A 14,418-nucleotide genomic window follows, 5' to 3' on the forward strand; every position below is an offset into this window, starting at 1 on the left:
GAATGATGAGAAAGAGGGGACAAATGATAATGAGTAGATAGCTATAGGATATAGTGTTACAAGTAAGAGACATTCTATTCGACACAAAAAAAAAAAAAAAAAAAAAAAGAAAATAGAAAATGTAAACATGAAATTCCTCTCTCTTCACAACATCAAAGGAATGGCCGACATACTAGATAGAGGAGCAAAGCTCTTTGATGGACCAGAAAGAGACTACAATCATGCAACAGACTCGCAATATCACAGCTTGCGCGCCAAGGCTGACGAATTTTACAAGAAACGTAACAACTTAAGTCAACAATCGCAAGCAGCTTACAAGGCTGGGGATAAACAACGTGCACACGAACTAAGTGAGCAGCTGAAGCAGGCTCTCAATCAGGCAGAGAACTATAGTGAGCAAGCTGCCGAGTATGTTTTTCGTGAAAATAATACAGACTCGGCTGCCGATGAGATTGACTTACATGGATTGTATGTAAAGGAAGCCAAGTGGGTTGTACAAAGGCGTATCGAGCAAGCAGTTCGAACCAACCAGAGTCATTTGAAAGTAATTGTGGGTAAGGGAAACCATTCTGCCAATGGTATTGCCAAGTTGAAACCAGCCATCGAAGAATTGTGCAGTGAAAGTAACTTGAGGCATTATATCGATCCCAAAAATACTGGTGTATTGGTGATTGACTTGAACAATGCTAGTACTTCTCAAATTCCCAATTCATGGGGGCAAGCACCTATTACACAGCCACAACAAGCGTACCTTGGAAGTAACCAACCACACTACTCTAACCAACAACAACACCACCACGGCGGGCAGCCCCACCATCAACAACCAAACAATCAAGATATTAAAACAGGCAACGAATTATTCGATCTACTTATCAAAGGTCTTTGTATGTGTCTTAACAAAAAATAGAATTATATATAAATATATAAACTAGAAACCCCTGTTTAACAACCGCAAGCGCTTGAATCAGACTCCAAGTGTATATTGATTGCGTCATTGTAATCATCGTCACCGCCGTTTGCCGAATTAAGCTCCTCCTGTTGCAATGCCATCTTTGCAACAACCTCAAAAGCATTTTCCACATTGACCCCATCTTTTGCACTTGTTTCAAACACAGGATGATTCAATCCGCCTAATTGATTATGTGTTATATTGTGCAATTTCTTTTGTAAACTTGGAATCTTTTTCGAATCATCAACGTCAATCTTGTTTCCTATTATAACAAAGGGGAAATCTTGTGGGTTTGATACATTCAGCTGCACCAAAAACTCATCCTTCCAACTAGTCAAGTTGTTTAAAGATTTCTCATTTGTCACGTCAAAACACAAGACACAACAGTCGGCACCTCTGTAAAAAGCAACACCCAAACTTTGGAAACGTTCTTGTCCAGCAGTATCCCAGATCTGCAAAGTTACGCTTTTTCCGCCATCTAAAGTGATTTCCTTCGTGAGAAAATCGGCACCTATAGTGGCCTTGTATTGTTGGGAGAATTTATTGTTGACGAACTGGTGCATAAGGGATGTTTTCCCCACGCCAGAATCACCAACTACAATAATCTTCAATAGCTTCTTTGATGGCATTTATTGCGTGTACGTGTTGTGTGATAGGGGATGTGTAATCAGTGCAAGCTTGTTCCTTTATCAGTGGTGCAAGTAATTTCCTTGCCAAAAGTTTTGTTGATAGTTTTTGTCTCTCTCTCTCTCTCTCTCGCTCTCATTATGTTACTCACAGGCAGCACTGTGCGCGCCGTTTAGATATTGATTACTTAGATGGGAGAATCTTCCAGTTAAGACTCTGGATTGGTGGAACTGCATATACTTTGTACTCTTCCTCTCTGTTGGGCTTCAGAAGAAGTACCATCTGGCCAGCCTAAATTTGTCTTGTAAACCACCTCTTACAAAATAAATTCTCTTGCATCTTTGTTTTTTTTTTTTTTTGTAATGTGTAAAACAAGTTTTCCACAACTTTGCAACCAAACTACGGCTAATCAGCAACTCAAGAGATGATTCAACGAAAAGCAACCATGGTTGAATCGCGACTCACTGAGCAGAGTGTAGATCAAAATGGAGCAGCAAAGCTGTCCAGCTGGTCTTTGAGGCAGAAAAAGAGTCTACCAATCTCTATTCCAGAACCCAAACCGTTCAAATCTCAAGAAAATCAAGGTGAAGTTGGCGACGACAAACCGCAAAAGAGAAGACATTGGCTTCACAAGAGTTCCGGAGTGACTTCATCAATGAAATCGACTGCAGGTAAAACTCCAGATAATTTAGTCACCGAAACCAAACCATCGACTGAAACAAAGTCAAAGCGATGGTGGGAAAGAGGTTCCCAAAAAGGGAGAGTAGTCACACCTGCAACACTAGCATCCAGTGAATCTGAGCCCCATGACTTGCTCTCTACCGAATCTATTGACATTGCGGGAAGCAATGTGATTTCAGTTATCAAGAGTTTGGAAGTGGATGACAGCAGACCGATTGTATTCGGGAATTACTCGGGAGAACCCGTTTACAAGAGGAATATCACAGAGCCAGCTCTTTTCAACTCAGAAATACTCAAGTTTTATCAATTTGACACGTTTGAAGAAGCAACGTATCATTCGTGGAATGTTTGGACTGTGGGGGATGACGGGGCAAAAGGAATTGACAGAAGCATAGAATGCAAGATGGATCTAGTTGACTTCTTCAAGAGATTTGAGCATGAGAAAGTGTATATAATGAGGAGTATCTTGGTTCCCAATCTTAATCAATTCAAGAATGGTTACTTAGTGAAGCTCAAGATCTTACACGGCAAAGAACCTAAAGGTGCAGAAATTGGATTACAAGCTTTCAAAAGGTGCTGCAAGAGTTCAATTTTAAATAAGGTTCCGGACAATGCCATTAAGATCAACATTTGTGGGCTTACTTACACCAGAAGAGGTTCTCTCACTCAAATCACTCTATGGATCCATCCAATCATGAATATGTCCTTTAATATTTCTAGCCAAGTGATGTTGTTGATAAGGCTGCTTAGCTTGGAAGCTAAGGTGGACAAGATCACATTAGTTGATGTAAACAATGGATCCAAGACTGAAATTGTTGAGGACTAGCTATATAAGAAGTGTATGTTTTGTTTTATTCGCAGCCACAATATAAAAGAACCTCTCTATTTTATAGTCTCCGAACCAAAAAAAAAAAAAAAAAAAAAAAATTCCTTCCTGCAAAAAAAAAACTCCATGTGTGGTATCCTTTTACGAGTTTCCAGTAGTAGTTGCCATAGCCCAAAGGGCATCGAACTAACAGATTCAAAGGGAGACATCTGCTGTCGAAAATGGGAAGCCACAGATCAACAAACTATTGAGTTGTTCTTGCAAGAAGGATCCCTTGTGGATGATTTAACCCATCAACAACGAGCCAAAGTCGAAAACTTGGATGTGTTGCGTTTGCTAGTTGGTCAACTAAGCAAGGTTAAAAACAACGTAAAAATTGATGCATTGGAGAAGGAGCAGCAGATTCAGGCAATAGAGAATCAAATTAGTATCATAGGCAAGGAGGACGACGTACCGATGAGGAGCTTCGATTTTGATAGAATGATGAGCATTGTTGCCAACAGGGGACCAAATTATCTCAACTTTACTCAGTTTGAAAGTGGAAGCAAACATATTCAATTGTTTACCTCGATACTATCCCTACGTCAACCATTCACAAAACAACCTGTTTGCAGAGACGAATTTGTGCTACAGTTCAACGGTGAGTTATATAATGAAGAGTGTCTTGATGGTAATGATACACAGTTTATAATGGACAAATTGCATTCAAGACTTGGATCAAGTAGACGTGAAACTATTTTGAGTACCTTGAGACAACTTAAAGGAGAATGGGCAATCACTGTAATTGATTTGGTGGAGAGCAAAGTCTATTTTGGCCGAGACTCGATTGGTAAGCGATCTTTATGTTACAGGGTTGACAAAGATGAGCTTGTTGTCAGTTCAAACTCCGCTTTGGGGTTCAAAGAGTGTCGAAACGAGATTTACGTTTACGATTTGGGACTGGAGGAGATAGAGATGTACAGGTTACTCGAACTACCAAACTTTCACAATTTAGAAGTAAAGGAAGAGGATGTTTTGCATGAGTTGAATCTCAGATTGAAGGAGGCGGTAACAATACGAAATAACACGATACATCCGGTGGAGAACCCAAACGATACCTCCTTGGCTGTATTGTTTAGCGGAGGGCTCGACTGCACGATACTTGCCAGGTTCCTTTGCGAAATAACGAGATCATCAATTGATCTTTTAACTGTTGGATTTGAAAACCCACGTACCGGCCAAACTCCTGACACAAGTCCTGATAGAAAACTAGCAACCAAGTCCTGGCTCCACCTATGCAAAACGTTCCCACACTTGACAATAAACTTGGTGGAGATTGACGTTGATTACCAGCACTGGCTCCGACACAAGAACCGAGTGAGGGAACTTATGTACCCTTGCAACACGGAGATGGACTTGTCCATTGCCATTGCGTTCTACTTTGCTGCTTCTAATTTACCCCATCTCGCGTCAATGAGGAGACTCACAAAGCTCGATATTGATTGGGAGACATATATCCAAAACCCTAGCGCATATTCCGAACTCAAGCCAAATTATGTTTCCTCAACAAAGGTGCTATTCAGTGGCTTAGGAGCTGACGAATTGTTTGCTGGATATTCCAGACACGAAGGGTTGTTTAATAGGATCACAAGTGCAAGTTATACCGAATTGCAGGAGCTGTTGGCGTATGACATTAGAGTCATTCATGAGAGAAATCTTGGTCGTGATGATAGGGTCATGAGCTGTTGGGGTAAGGAGCTTCGATATCCATATCTAGACGAATCTTTTATCAAATGGGTTTTTTCCAATGTGCCACCACAACTAAAGTTTAAGTATGAGATTGGCAAGAACAAGCGTGGCAAGGAGCAAATCATACCTACAAGAAAGTACATCTTGCGTCAGTTGGCTGAGTTACTTGGAATGTCATGGGTATCACAAGAGTTGAAAAGAGCAATCCAATTTGGAGCCAAAAGTGCCAAGTTAGAACTTGGTCAGAACAAGGCAAAAGGAACAGATACTTTGTAATATAGAATAGATAAGTAGATAATTGCAGGCATCGATATCTTTTGTCACATGAAGTACTCGTAAATGTCACAAGCCGAGAGGGGAGAAAACGTTTCACAGCGCGCCTCGCTACATTTCCCAGAACGGAAATTAGAGATTTCTTTTTTTTTTTTTTTAATTCCCCATACACCCATAATCCAAAAATGTTGAACCATATATAAGGTGTGCCATCCCCAGAATGAGGATGCATCCAATAGATCTCTTCCTGTAACTGATCTTACAAATGGGCTCTTCTTCTGGTTCAAATTTCGTGTTGCTTGATTATTTGGCTACTCTCGTTTTCGTCTTTATTGGCCTCTGCGTCGTTTTGAAGAAATTGGATAGTATCGTCTACGAATTGCAAGCTTTGAATAGTAACTTAGCCGCACTCAAAGGATAGATGTAAATAAGGATGTATTTCTAATAAAATATTCATATTCAAAGCATCAATTAGTGTTTCAACTGGTCAACCCATTTTGGCTCTACGATCAAAACCTCACATGTGGTCAACAAGTCACAATCTTCCAAAGACCTCTTTGATTTATCAATCAAGTAGACTTCCCCCTTGACCCAACACTTCCTTCCGATTTTCTTCAACACGGTACATTTGATACATACCCAAGACTCGACCCTTGTTGGTTTTTTGTAATTAATATTCAAATTGGCCGTAACACCACGCCTATTCTCAAAATTGAGGAACCCCACACGACACGTCAACTCGTCGAGCAAAGTAGCGAGTAATCCTCCATGAACGATTCCCTTGTGTCCCGACAACAAGTCACCTAGTTGCAAAAACGTTATTGAATAGTTGTCATGATCATTGTCAGGCTCGGTAATCTCATTAAACTGAAAATGGTAGTCGTCAATAAAGTATAAAGTTTGTGACCGATAAGCAATCTTGTGTGGACCTGATAACGTAGCACCCGTGAAGTTGGGATATAATCGCTCCACTACGTCAAGGGTTTTGGTGTTTGTTGAAGTAAACTTTTGAAACAAGTCAACAAAGTGCTGGTATATGGGGAAAGCAAGGATCTGTTGCTCTAGAGTTTCTTCAGATAAATATTCTTCCTTGAGCACCGACTCATCTGTACTTGCAGGTACCACATGGTCAACGGTCATTGTCATCAAAGAGTGGCACAATCGGGGACTTTCCTTTGCTTAATTTCTTTTGGTTTTTACATCCGCAGTTGATTTATGCGCGGATAATAATGCCATTAAAAATCCGATGATAAAAGACAAACAAATTAAATTTATAACCCCCCCCCCCAACACACACACACACACACACACACACTATACACTACTTACTATCTTTCACACTCTCTATTCTTGACCAAATCCAACAGTCTCTTCCACGGCCAAGGACAACTTCTGTTTCAAGCTTTCGTAATCAGCATAAGGTGGCAAATCGACTCTATTGAAACAAGTATGGGATTTGGGCAACTGGTTAGGCTCACCAGCTTTTTCAATGGTAAATCTTCTTGGGCCATCACTACCTTGCAAATCTTTAAACCCATTGACCGGTATACGCGATGTACCTGTGGTGAATTGTAACAAACGAGCTTTTTGTTCGGAATCCCATTCATTGATGCATTTCCAAAACCATTGTATGACTTGGTCCAGTTCTTGGTATCCTCTGTAATCAGTATGCTTTTTCCAATCGGCAGTGTCAATTTCAGCCAATCCTCCAATCAACAATTCCAACTCTCTCTCATCAAACACATTTACCAACTCTTGTGGTATCAATTCATTGAATCCATCAATAAATGCTTTAAACTGCTCCTCAACACGTTTGGATATCCTCCACTCCGTTATCAACTCTACATATTCGTGTTTGTTGGCTTCAGTAACCTCTATGTTCTTTCCATCTGGTTTCAAATCAACTTCCACCCTTTCACCAAAGATTTCCTCTTCGGTGCTAAATGTGAGATCCAAAATATCAGTAATGTCATTATCCAAAATCCATTTCAAAGATCTGTAAAACTCGGCATCAACACCTTCCATATCTTGAAGCACAACCTTCTTGTGTAGCATCATCTTGTACAATGCACCAACAAAGAATGCGTCCAAGAACCGTCTATGGAAAACTCCCAACCCAACAACCCTTCCAATAAACTTGAAGTAGTTTAGATGTTCTGGATTGATGCTCGAGTTAGGGTTGATTTGCAATGTGTAGTTATCATGCGAACTGTATTCAAACAAACAATAGAATGGATTAAACATATCATGAGACAACAAGAAAAAAAACTCACGCGACACTCCACCGTAATCTAGACCTTCTTCACCGTCAAACTTGATCATCAACCTCTTTTTCAAATCTTCGGGAGTTTGCCTCATAATCTCCTGATAACTATCCTCAAATATGTGTTCTCTTCTAACTTTGATGTGGCATTGGCCAGGAAGAATTCTCAAAGCTGGTTGTGAGCGGAAGTAAATGACTTTTCTTCTGAAATCACGCTTGTACTGGGGAACATTCTGGTCCAATGAAGATGGCAACCTAGGATCATCCCAAGTAGTCGTCTTAGTGTTGTGATCAACAAAATACACTCTTGCAGTGTTGGTCAATCTCATTTCCCAACCTGATGGTAAAGGTCCCAATTGACTAACTGGTTGCTGCTGTATAGTAGTGTTTGCTCCAAAAGTACGAATGTACTGTTGTCTTCTAGGATCAACCCAAGTTGTCGTTCTTGTATTGTGGTCAACAAAGTATGGTCTACCTTCATTGGTGAAACGTTGTTCCCATCCCGAAGGCAACTCACCTAATCCTGAGGTAGTTGCTCCGGATGCAGCCATAGAAACGGCGGCAGCAGGATTAACTGGGGTATTTGCACCAGTTGCATTAACAGTAACATTGCCACTGGTTACGGAATTAGCCGACGATTGTGGTAATGGACTTGCAGGTGTCTCGCCAGGCAACGTCCTTCCACGATGTTGTCTTCGTTCGGCTTCGGTATCGTGTTGTCTTTGGTGGCCCCTGTCTGCCTCACTTTGGTCCAACGCCGGTCTTTGCCAAGTGGTTGTTCTTGAGTTATGATCGACATAATACGTTCTTCCAAAATTATCAGTTCTTCTTTCCCAACCTGGTGGTAACCTACCATATTGATCTTCAAACGAGGAGTATTGCCTGTGAGCGGCAGAACTATTTGATGCGGCTGCGGCAGTGGCGGCGATGGGTCCAGCTGATGACGAGGCGTCTGCACTCGTTGCTATTGGTGGTGCACCGGCATGTGCTGCCGAAGATGTGGATGCTGTACCATTGGAAGATGAAGCTCTTTGACCATTTGAAGATCTGGTGCCATTAGCCAGAGATCTGTTGTGTGAAATAACGACAATGATTTTCCCACTAATGGCAACATTTTCCATCAGCTTCTTCAAGTCCCTAGTGATGGTCTCTTCAGAGCTTGGCAATCCAAAATCAATCAAATCACCGATTCGAACATTCACAACTCCAAGAAACCCTTGGTCCTTCTTTTTGAATTTTTTCTGGTCAAATACTTGAATGACTAATATTGAATCCTCCAGGGCTTGGAAAGTAAATGTCTCATTCCAATACGGGTTTAATGTCTTTTTTGCGGTTTTGGTGGTCTTGGTCTGCGATCCGTCAACTGTGATAACGGCAAACGGATCTGGTTGACGAAAAACATCCCTTTTGTAAAGGGATTCCGCAGCAACCAATTTGACAGTTATGGACGAAGTATTTCTAGACATTCTGATGCGCGGAATGAAAAATCAGAACACAGAAAATGCTAAAGCTAATCACAGGTTGGATGTCCTCAATGCGAACGATTTGATTGATGCCTTGTTGTGTGGATCAGAGGTGTAAATATGTCAGATGTTCTGATTGCTTTGCTTTGCTTTGCGTGTCTTCCGTAAAAAACTGAACCAAAGTCGTGCAAAATGAAACAAACAAACAGACAAACAAACACACTCTCTGCTCTGCTATTTTAACACGTCAATTTCCAATGGGAGAAGTGGAGAATGGTCTAAATTCTAGGGGTATTCTCTTGTGATGTAATGTAATAAGATAGGGGTTCTGTCAGCAGTTCAAGCTCCTATCCCTGATTCTTCTCTTTTGCTGGTTGTCAATATCTGTCTGTCTGTTTGATCTCTTTTTTTTTTTATTTTTTTTTTTTCTTTCTTTCTTTCTTTTTTTTTTTCACTCGTTTTTTCTTTTTTTTAGTCTCGTTTTTCCTTCTTTGTAATATTGATATATGGCTGCGTTTCTTCTTCCTTTTAGTAATTTCTTACATATATATCTCCATCATTAATTTAACCTAAATACTACTTCTTGCACTACAATTTTCCCTTCTTTGTAACCTGTAAGTTTAAAATTACTCAGCTACGTTACAAAGCGTAGTCAAGTTTCAGACCAAGCATCACGGGTGGAGAGTTATCTACCACGAGTCCTAATACTCTTATTTCGTTAAATTTCATACATATACTACCATCACTAATAAGTCAAATTCAAATCATCCAATGATCTAAAAATATCATGGTACTTGTAAGCCTTCAAGCAATCTCCAGAGTAGGTCTTGAACAACAGGCTCTTTTCTCGCTCGACGGAAAGTTCATCCGCCACAGGCTCAGCCACCATCGATTTTTCATTTCCCTTGTCATGTACAATCATTGTCTCTACATCTGTAGCTATTGTTGATAGCGAGTCCATTGAGTCGTTAATCGACGAATGTTGAGGCGAGTCTGGACCAGACATATCCGAATTTGAGGTGTTGTTATTCAATGTGAAATCAAAATCATCCATTGATAACGTATCATCCAGCTCTGGATGATTGAATTTAGGCGACGGAATCAATGTCAATTCAAGAGCATTGTTTGACTCAGTTTCAGTCTCTGAATCCAGTACGCGTCCTTGCTCTTGCTCTTGCTCTTGTTCAGAAGTGGAGTCTATACTGCGAATGCTGATGAATGTTGGTTTTCTTTGTATGTTTAATGGTTTCACCGGCTCAATTAAGCTTTCTTGCAGGCCAGATTCAACCAAGTCCTCCTTGCTGTTGACTGACCTTAGCAACTCTTGTATGTCTTCCTCAGTATAGTGCGTCTTCTCCGGATTGATATTCAATTTGATTGCCTCCCTCACTTGAGAATGCACACCCAAAAATGACGACCCATCAATCGACATAATCTTGATTTCATTACTATCGTTTGCAACCGAACACATACTAACCACATTTGTATTGGATGCTGGTAGAATAGTACCACATTGTCTTTGATTGACATCAACTTCCATCGCGTTTGTCACTTTATTAAATCTAACACTGTCCAACCCTTCTCTCAATCCACAATCCATATGTCCAATGTCATCCAAACTGACATCCGAAGTGAGGTCCCAATGTACTATATTTCCATCTAGCCCACCAGTGAATAAATCCCCTTGATCCCATTCAATACTCGTCACTAGGTTCAATCTTGAGCGATGTGAATGTCCATGTAAACTCGTGAAATAATCTTGTTTCCGTATATCCCACAATCGAACAACGCCATCACCATGTCCAACGGCTAGTATATTATCATTATCAGGGTTCCACTTGACAATGTTTCCCGATAACTGGCGGTAATTTCTCGACATTGATGACGACAAGGGTATACTGAATCTTGAATCTCTCGTGTCAAACAATGAAATCCCAAATTTACCACAAATACTCAATGTTGTGTTATTATGTGGCAAGACATCAAAATTCTTAATTCCCTTCACAGTTGTGATTGAAATGGGTTGTGGGCGTTGTTGTGACTCCGTATTCATGATATCCCAATGGAAGAGGTAATCATCGTAAATCGAAACCATTTCTCGGTCACTGTTGAAAAGATTCAATTGTTTTATTGGCAACATTGCATCGGCCCTGGTCTTATCCTTGATATGTTTTCTATGATTGAATCGTTTGCAAATCTCGGCCGAGTACTCCTGCTCGTCAATAGAACCCGATCCAACATCAGGCATCGATACCAAGTGGGCGTACCCCTTGCTATTTCCTGTAACGAGATAATTCCTATCACTGGTTGTGGTGTTATTTATCCACTTCATATTGTGTATATTCGACAAACTAATAGTTGAGTGATGAATCAAATGATTGGAATCTAGATTGATTTCATATATGAACAAATTGTCATCTCTGTTGTTCAGCGAGATCGCCAATAATGGAATTTGCAGCGATTGGTTCTTGACACACATTGATGTCAAATTCATATTGTTATCCGGAATCTTCCAGTAGTTTGACTTGATATTAGTCCGGTTCAATGAACACGATTTGCTCAATACTTGGGTATCTTTTTCATTATGTAAGTTGAGTAACCACGACGACGACGACGATGTTGATGATGATGATGATGAACCTGCGTTGTGGGCAAATTTGTCAAGGTATGGTGAGTTGATAGACGATTCCGATGTGGTTGCATCTTCAGTCAAGCTTATAACACTTGAGATAGGAGACAAGCTAGGATTGAATCTCCGTATAGCATTTTGTCTGAACAATAAAGTTGGTTGGTAATAGTCACCCATGGTTGTCTTCTAAGTTAATCAATTATAAAAAGGTTGGATAGTAAATGGGCGGTCGCGGAGCGCCGTGTAAAGAGTCTCATTCTCATATATATATATATATATATTGCCATTCATATCAAAACATGGCTTGCAATATTGTCAATTGTAGCATAACTCAGTCTATTCTCAACTGTGCTGGTTTTGATGGTTTCAACCAGCCAGATCTAGTAATTTATATGCAGGAACTAACAAATAAAAAATGTTTTTTAAGATAAGTGACTATATGCAGGATTATATTTCTTGCGGCTGGCTATATCAATCATTTTGGGAATAGACTCGATCCACAAGGAATGCAGACTCATGCAAAATGGGAAACAGAAGCTAAAACTGTTATAGAGTTACTCATCGGATGTATATATCTATATAATGATACTATTGGCTCTATGGCAGGAGCGTTTAGCCACGGCTACCTTCTTTTGTAAATACAAGGTTTTAACAACCACTGTCCCTCAGGCTTGGCTTCTCTTTTACTTTCCAATTTCTCCTTTTCGCTCTCCTCTTCAATAAATTTCCTCCTTCTCTCCATCTTGGCCCTTCTCTCGTCAAGAATATCCTGCGGCGGTTTGAAAAACTCAAACCTCGTAAACATCTTGTTTGAATTATCAGTCAGTTTATGGAAAAACCCACAAAGTTTCAATGCATCAACAAACTCTTGACCCACATTACTATTTGCATTACTATGTTCATCCATTGTTTCAAATTCGCCATTCTTAGTATTGGCCTTTTCATTGAATCTCGACTTTATTTCAGCAATCCACAACTCACCACGTGGTTGCAATATCCTGTATGCCTCCTTTATGAAATCCAAGAAATTGGTACCCATTAAAGCCAAACAGAAAATCACAATCGTAGCGGATTCATTTTCCATCGGCACATTTGCAATATCAGCAACTGTAATTCGATCATTTTGTTTCTTGAGATCAAAACTGTGGATTTCGACATCCAAGCTCTTGTATTTTTTCGACTTCTTCCTTTGTTGTTGGACAAATTTGGTCACGTCGGCACTGAATTGAGCTTCACCACATCCCATATCCGCAACAACAATCTTCTTGTCCTTAGTTCCGGGTAATCCACCGGGAGCATTAATGTTTCTTGAAGTTAATCTCGATTCAAATTGTTTGACAAACACATCGACTGGATTTTCTGGCCAACTCGACACTTGGGACTTAAACCCTTGGTGATACTCATCAAATAATGACGGTTGTTCTTTGATCAATCTGAGAGCTTCCTCCGATGAGATTGTGTACAATTGCTCATTGATCCATCTAAATCGTGATCCTGACAATTTCGACATCATTTTTTGTTGCAATGGAGTTAGCTTGGTCTGAGAAGTTACTGGGACAGGTGGTGCCGAATCACCAATGGGTGCTTTAGGAGTTGTTGTGCTCGAGGCTACTTTCTTGATGGTCTTTGCTCTTTTGTCAGTGATGGATTCTGGATCACCATGGCTATTTTCGTCCCTATTCCTCTTTTTCCTATCTTTAGTTGTCTTTGGTTCAGAGCTGTCATTGCTGTCTCTACCCTTTTCCTCATTCTTTTTGGATTTGGCAGGCTTCTTCTCCCCTTCCTCGACAGCTTCATGCTTAGGTTTCTGCTCAACTGGCCTTTCCTTCTTCTTGTCTTTATTCTTGTTCTTTTTCTTCTTTTCTTGAACACCCCCCAACGCTATGTTCTTGTCATTCTTCAACTTCCAACCTTCCACTTGAAACAACATTGTACAGTAACCACAGTCTTTGTTGTTTGAGGAAGAGCTTGTCTAGGGTTTTTTTTATTTTTTTTATTTTTTTTTTTTGGTTGTCTTTACGCATCGCTTCGGATGTGCACAGAAGATAGTCAAGTTCGATTACAGAAGAGGTACAGATCCTTCGTAGTGTAACATGTGCTAACCTAAACTCATTCGTAGAAAGGGGCCCTGCAGCTCAAGAGGATACACCGCTTCAATGATTTCCAATGATTTTCAATGATCAAACGGTAACCATCACAGTCGATGAAACTCAGCACACAAAAACCCTTCCTTCAGAGGTTTCGGTTATCTCCGCCACAAATGAATCAATCCCCCTTATCGTTATAAAAGTGATACAATTTCCACACAGTCCCCATTCAATTGCCCTTTTTCTTCAAGTTAGAAATCGCGTACTTCTACACTGAATTGTAATTCTCCACAACCCATAACCACACAATGTCACAACAACGCGACCCAATCACATGTCACATTCTCGATACAACAGTAGGTCTCCCAGCACGCAACGTCATTGTTCAAATACATCGCGTTCGCGAAGTTGAAGACATGTCCAACACCGACACTCCCGACTCAACTAAATCAACTAAATCAGCTAAATCAACTGCTGTCGATTATCAAGTAGACCCCCCATTCGCAAGAGCTAAAACTAATGATGATGGCCGTGTCGTCAACTGGGTATTTGACCCCAGTTTGCAACGTGATCAAGATGCAAGTTTCGCTACGACTGGGGTGCGTGATGGGAAATGGGTCAAGTTGGTGCCTGGATTGTACAAGATCAAGTTTTTGACAGGAAAGTATTTCAAGGACTTAGCTATTGGTGGTGGTGGTGGTGGTGGTGTTACCGCCAGTGCCGGGAGGACGTTTTTCCCTGTTGTTGAAGTTGTTTTTGAAGTTGATGACTTGCTGCATTACCATATCCCGTTGTTATTGAGCAACTACTCGTATAGTACGTATAGAGGTAGCTAGAGTTGGCAAAATCCCAATTTCAGACTTACGGTTTTATGAACCAACCTCTAAAGTAA

General features: G+C 40.5%; 9 protein-coding genes across 9 annotated transcripts; 4 read left to right on the forward strand and 5 right to left on the reverse strand. All coding sequences in view use genetic code 12, as the record gives it.

Moving 5' to 3' along the window:
• Window positions 1-160: 160 nt before the first annotated feature.
• On the forward strand, window positions 161-907 carry KGF57_003929 (uncharacterized protein; the record flags this gene model as incomplete). Its single annotated transcript, XM_051753397.1, has 1 exon — window positions 161-907. The coding sequence occupies one exon, from the start codon at window positions 161-163 to the stop codon at window positions 905-907; it is 747 nt and encodes a 248-aa protein (XP_051607504.1).
• A 35-nt stretch (window positions 908-942) lies between these two features.
• On the reverse strand, window positions 943-1,578 carry YPT72 (Rab family GTPase; the record flags this gene model as incomplete). Its single annotated transcript, XM_051753398.1, has 1 exon — window positions 943-1,578. The coding sequence occupies one exon, from the start codon at window positions 1,576-1,578 to the stop codon at window positions 943-945; it is 636 nt and encodes a 211-aa protein (XP_051607505.1).
• A 422-nt stretch (window positions 1,579-2,000) lies between these two features.
• On the forward strand, window positions 2,001-3,083 carry KGF57_003931 (uncharacterized protein; the record flags this gene model as incomplete). Its single annotated transcript, XM_051753399.1, has 1 exon — window positions 2,001-3,083. The coding sequence occupies one exon, from the start codon at window positions 2,001-2,003 to the stop codon at window positions 3,081-3,083; it is 1,083 nt and encodes a 360-aa protein (XP_051607506.1).
• A 126-nt stretch (window positions 3,084-3,209) lies between these two features.
• KGF57_003932 (putative asparagine synthase) lies at window positions 3,210-5,087 on the forward strand (the record flags this gene model as incomplete). The annotated part of the gene is made up of 1 exon (XM_051753400.1): window positions 3,210-5,087. One exon carries the CDS (start codon window positions 3,210-3,212, stop codon window positions 5,085-5,087), a length of 1,878 nt encoding a protein of 625 aa, XP_051607507.1.
• A 468-nt stretch (window positions 5,088-5,555) lies between these two features.
• On the reverse strand, window positions 5,556-6,224 carry KGF57_003933 (uncharacterized protein; the record flags this gene model as incomplete). The annotated part of the gene is made up of 1 exon (XM_051753401.1): window positions 5,556-6,224. The coding sequence occupies one exon, from the start codon at window positions 6,222-6,224 to the stop codon at window positions 5,556-5,558; it is 669 nt and encodes a 222-aa protein (XP_051607508.1).
• A 204-nt stretch (window positions 6,225-6,428) lies between these two features.
• On the reverse strand, window positions 6,429-8,813 carry RSP5 (NEDD4 family E3 ubiquitin-protein ligase; the record flags this gene model as incomplete). Its single annotated transcript, XM_051753402.1, has 1 exon — window positions 6,429-8,813. One exon carries the CDS (start codon window positions 8,811-8,813, stop codon window positions 6,429-6,431), a length of 2,385 nt encoding a protein of 794 aa, XP_051607509.1.
• A 742-nt stretch (window positions 8,814-9,555) lies between these two features.
• Window positions 9,556-11,616, reverse strand: DSE1 (Dse1p; the record flags this gene model as incomplete). The annotated part of the gene is made up of 1 exon (XM_051753403.1): window positions 9,556-11,616. The coding sequence occupies one exon, from the start codon at window positions 11,614-11,616 to the stop codon at window positions 9,556-9,558; it is 2,061 nt and encodes a 686-aa protein (XP_051607510.1).
• Window positions 11,617-12,061: 445 nt separating this feature from the next.
• RRP8 (25S rRNA (adenine645-N1)-methyltransferase) lies at window positions 12,062-13,369 on the reverse strand (the record flags this gene model as incomplete). The annotated part of the gene is made up of 1 exon (XM_051753404.1): window positions 12,062-13,369. One exon carries the CDS (start codon window positions 13,367-13,369, stop codon window positions 12,062-12,064), a length of 1,308 nt encoding a protein of 435 aa, XP_051607511.1.
• A 465-nt stretch (window positions 13,370-13,834) lies between these two features.
• KGF57_003937 (uncharacterized protein) lies at window positions 13,835-14,362 on the forward strand (the record flags this gene model as incomplete). The annotated part of the gene is made up of 1 exon (XM_051753405.1): window positions 13,835-14,362. One exon carries the CDS (start codon window positions 13,835-13,837, stop codon window positions 14,360-14,362), a length of 528 nt encoding a protein of 175 aa, XP_051607512.1.
• Window positions 14,363-14,418: the final 56 nt, after the last annotated feature.

The sequence above is a fragment of the Candida theae genome, assembly GCF_024610275.1.
Source record: "Candida theae strain CBS 12239 chromosome Unknown scaffold24, whole genome shotgun sequence".
Lineage (NCBI taxonomy): Eukaryota > Fungi > Ascomycota > Pichiomycetes > Serinales > Debaryomycetaceae > Lodderomyces > Lodderomyces theae.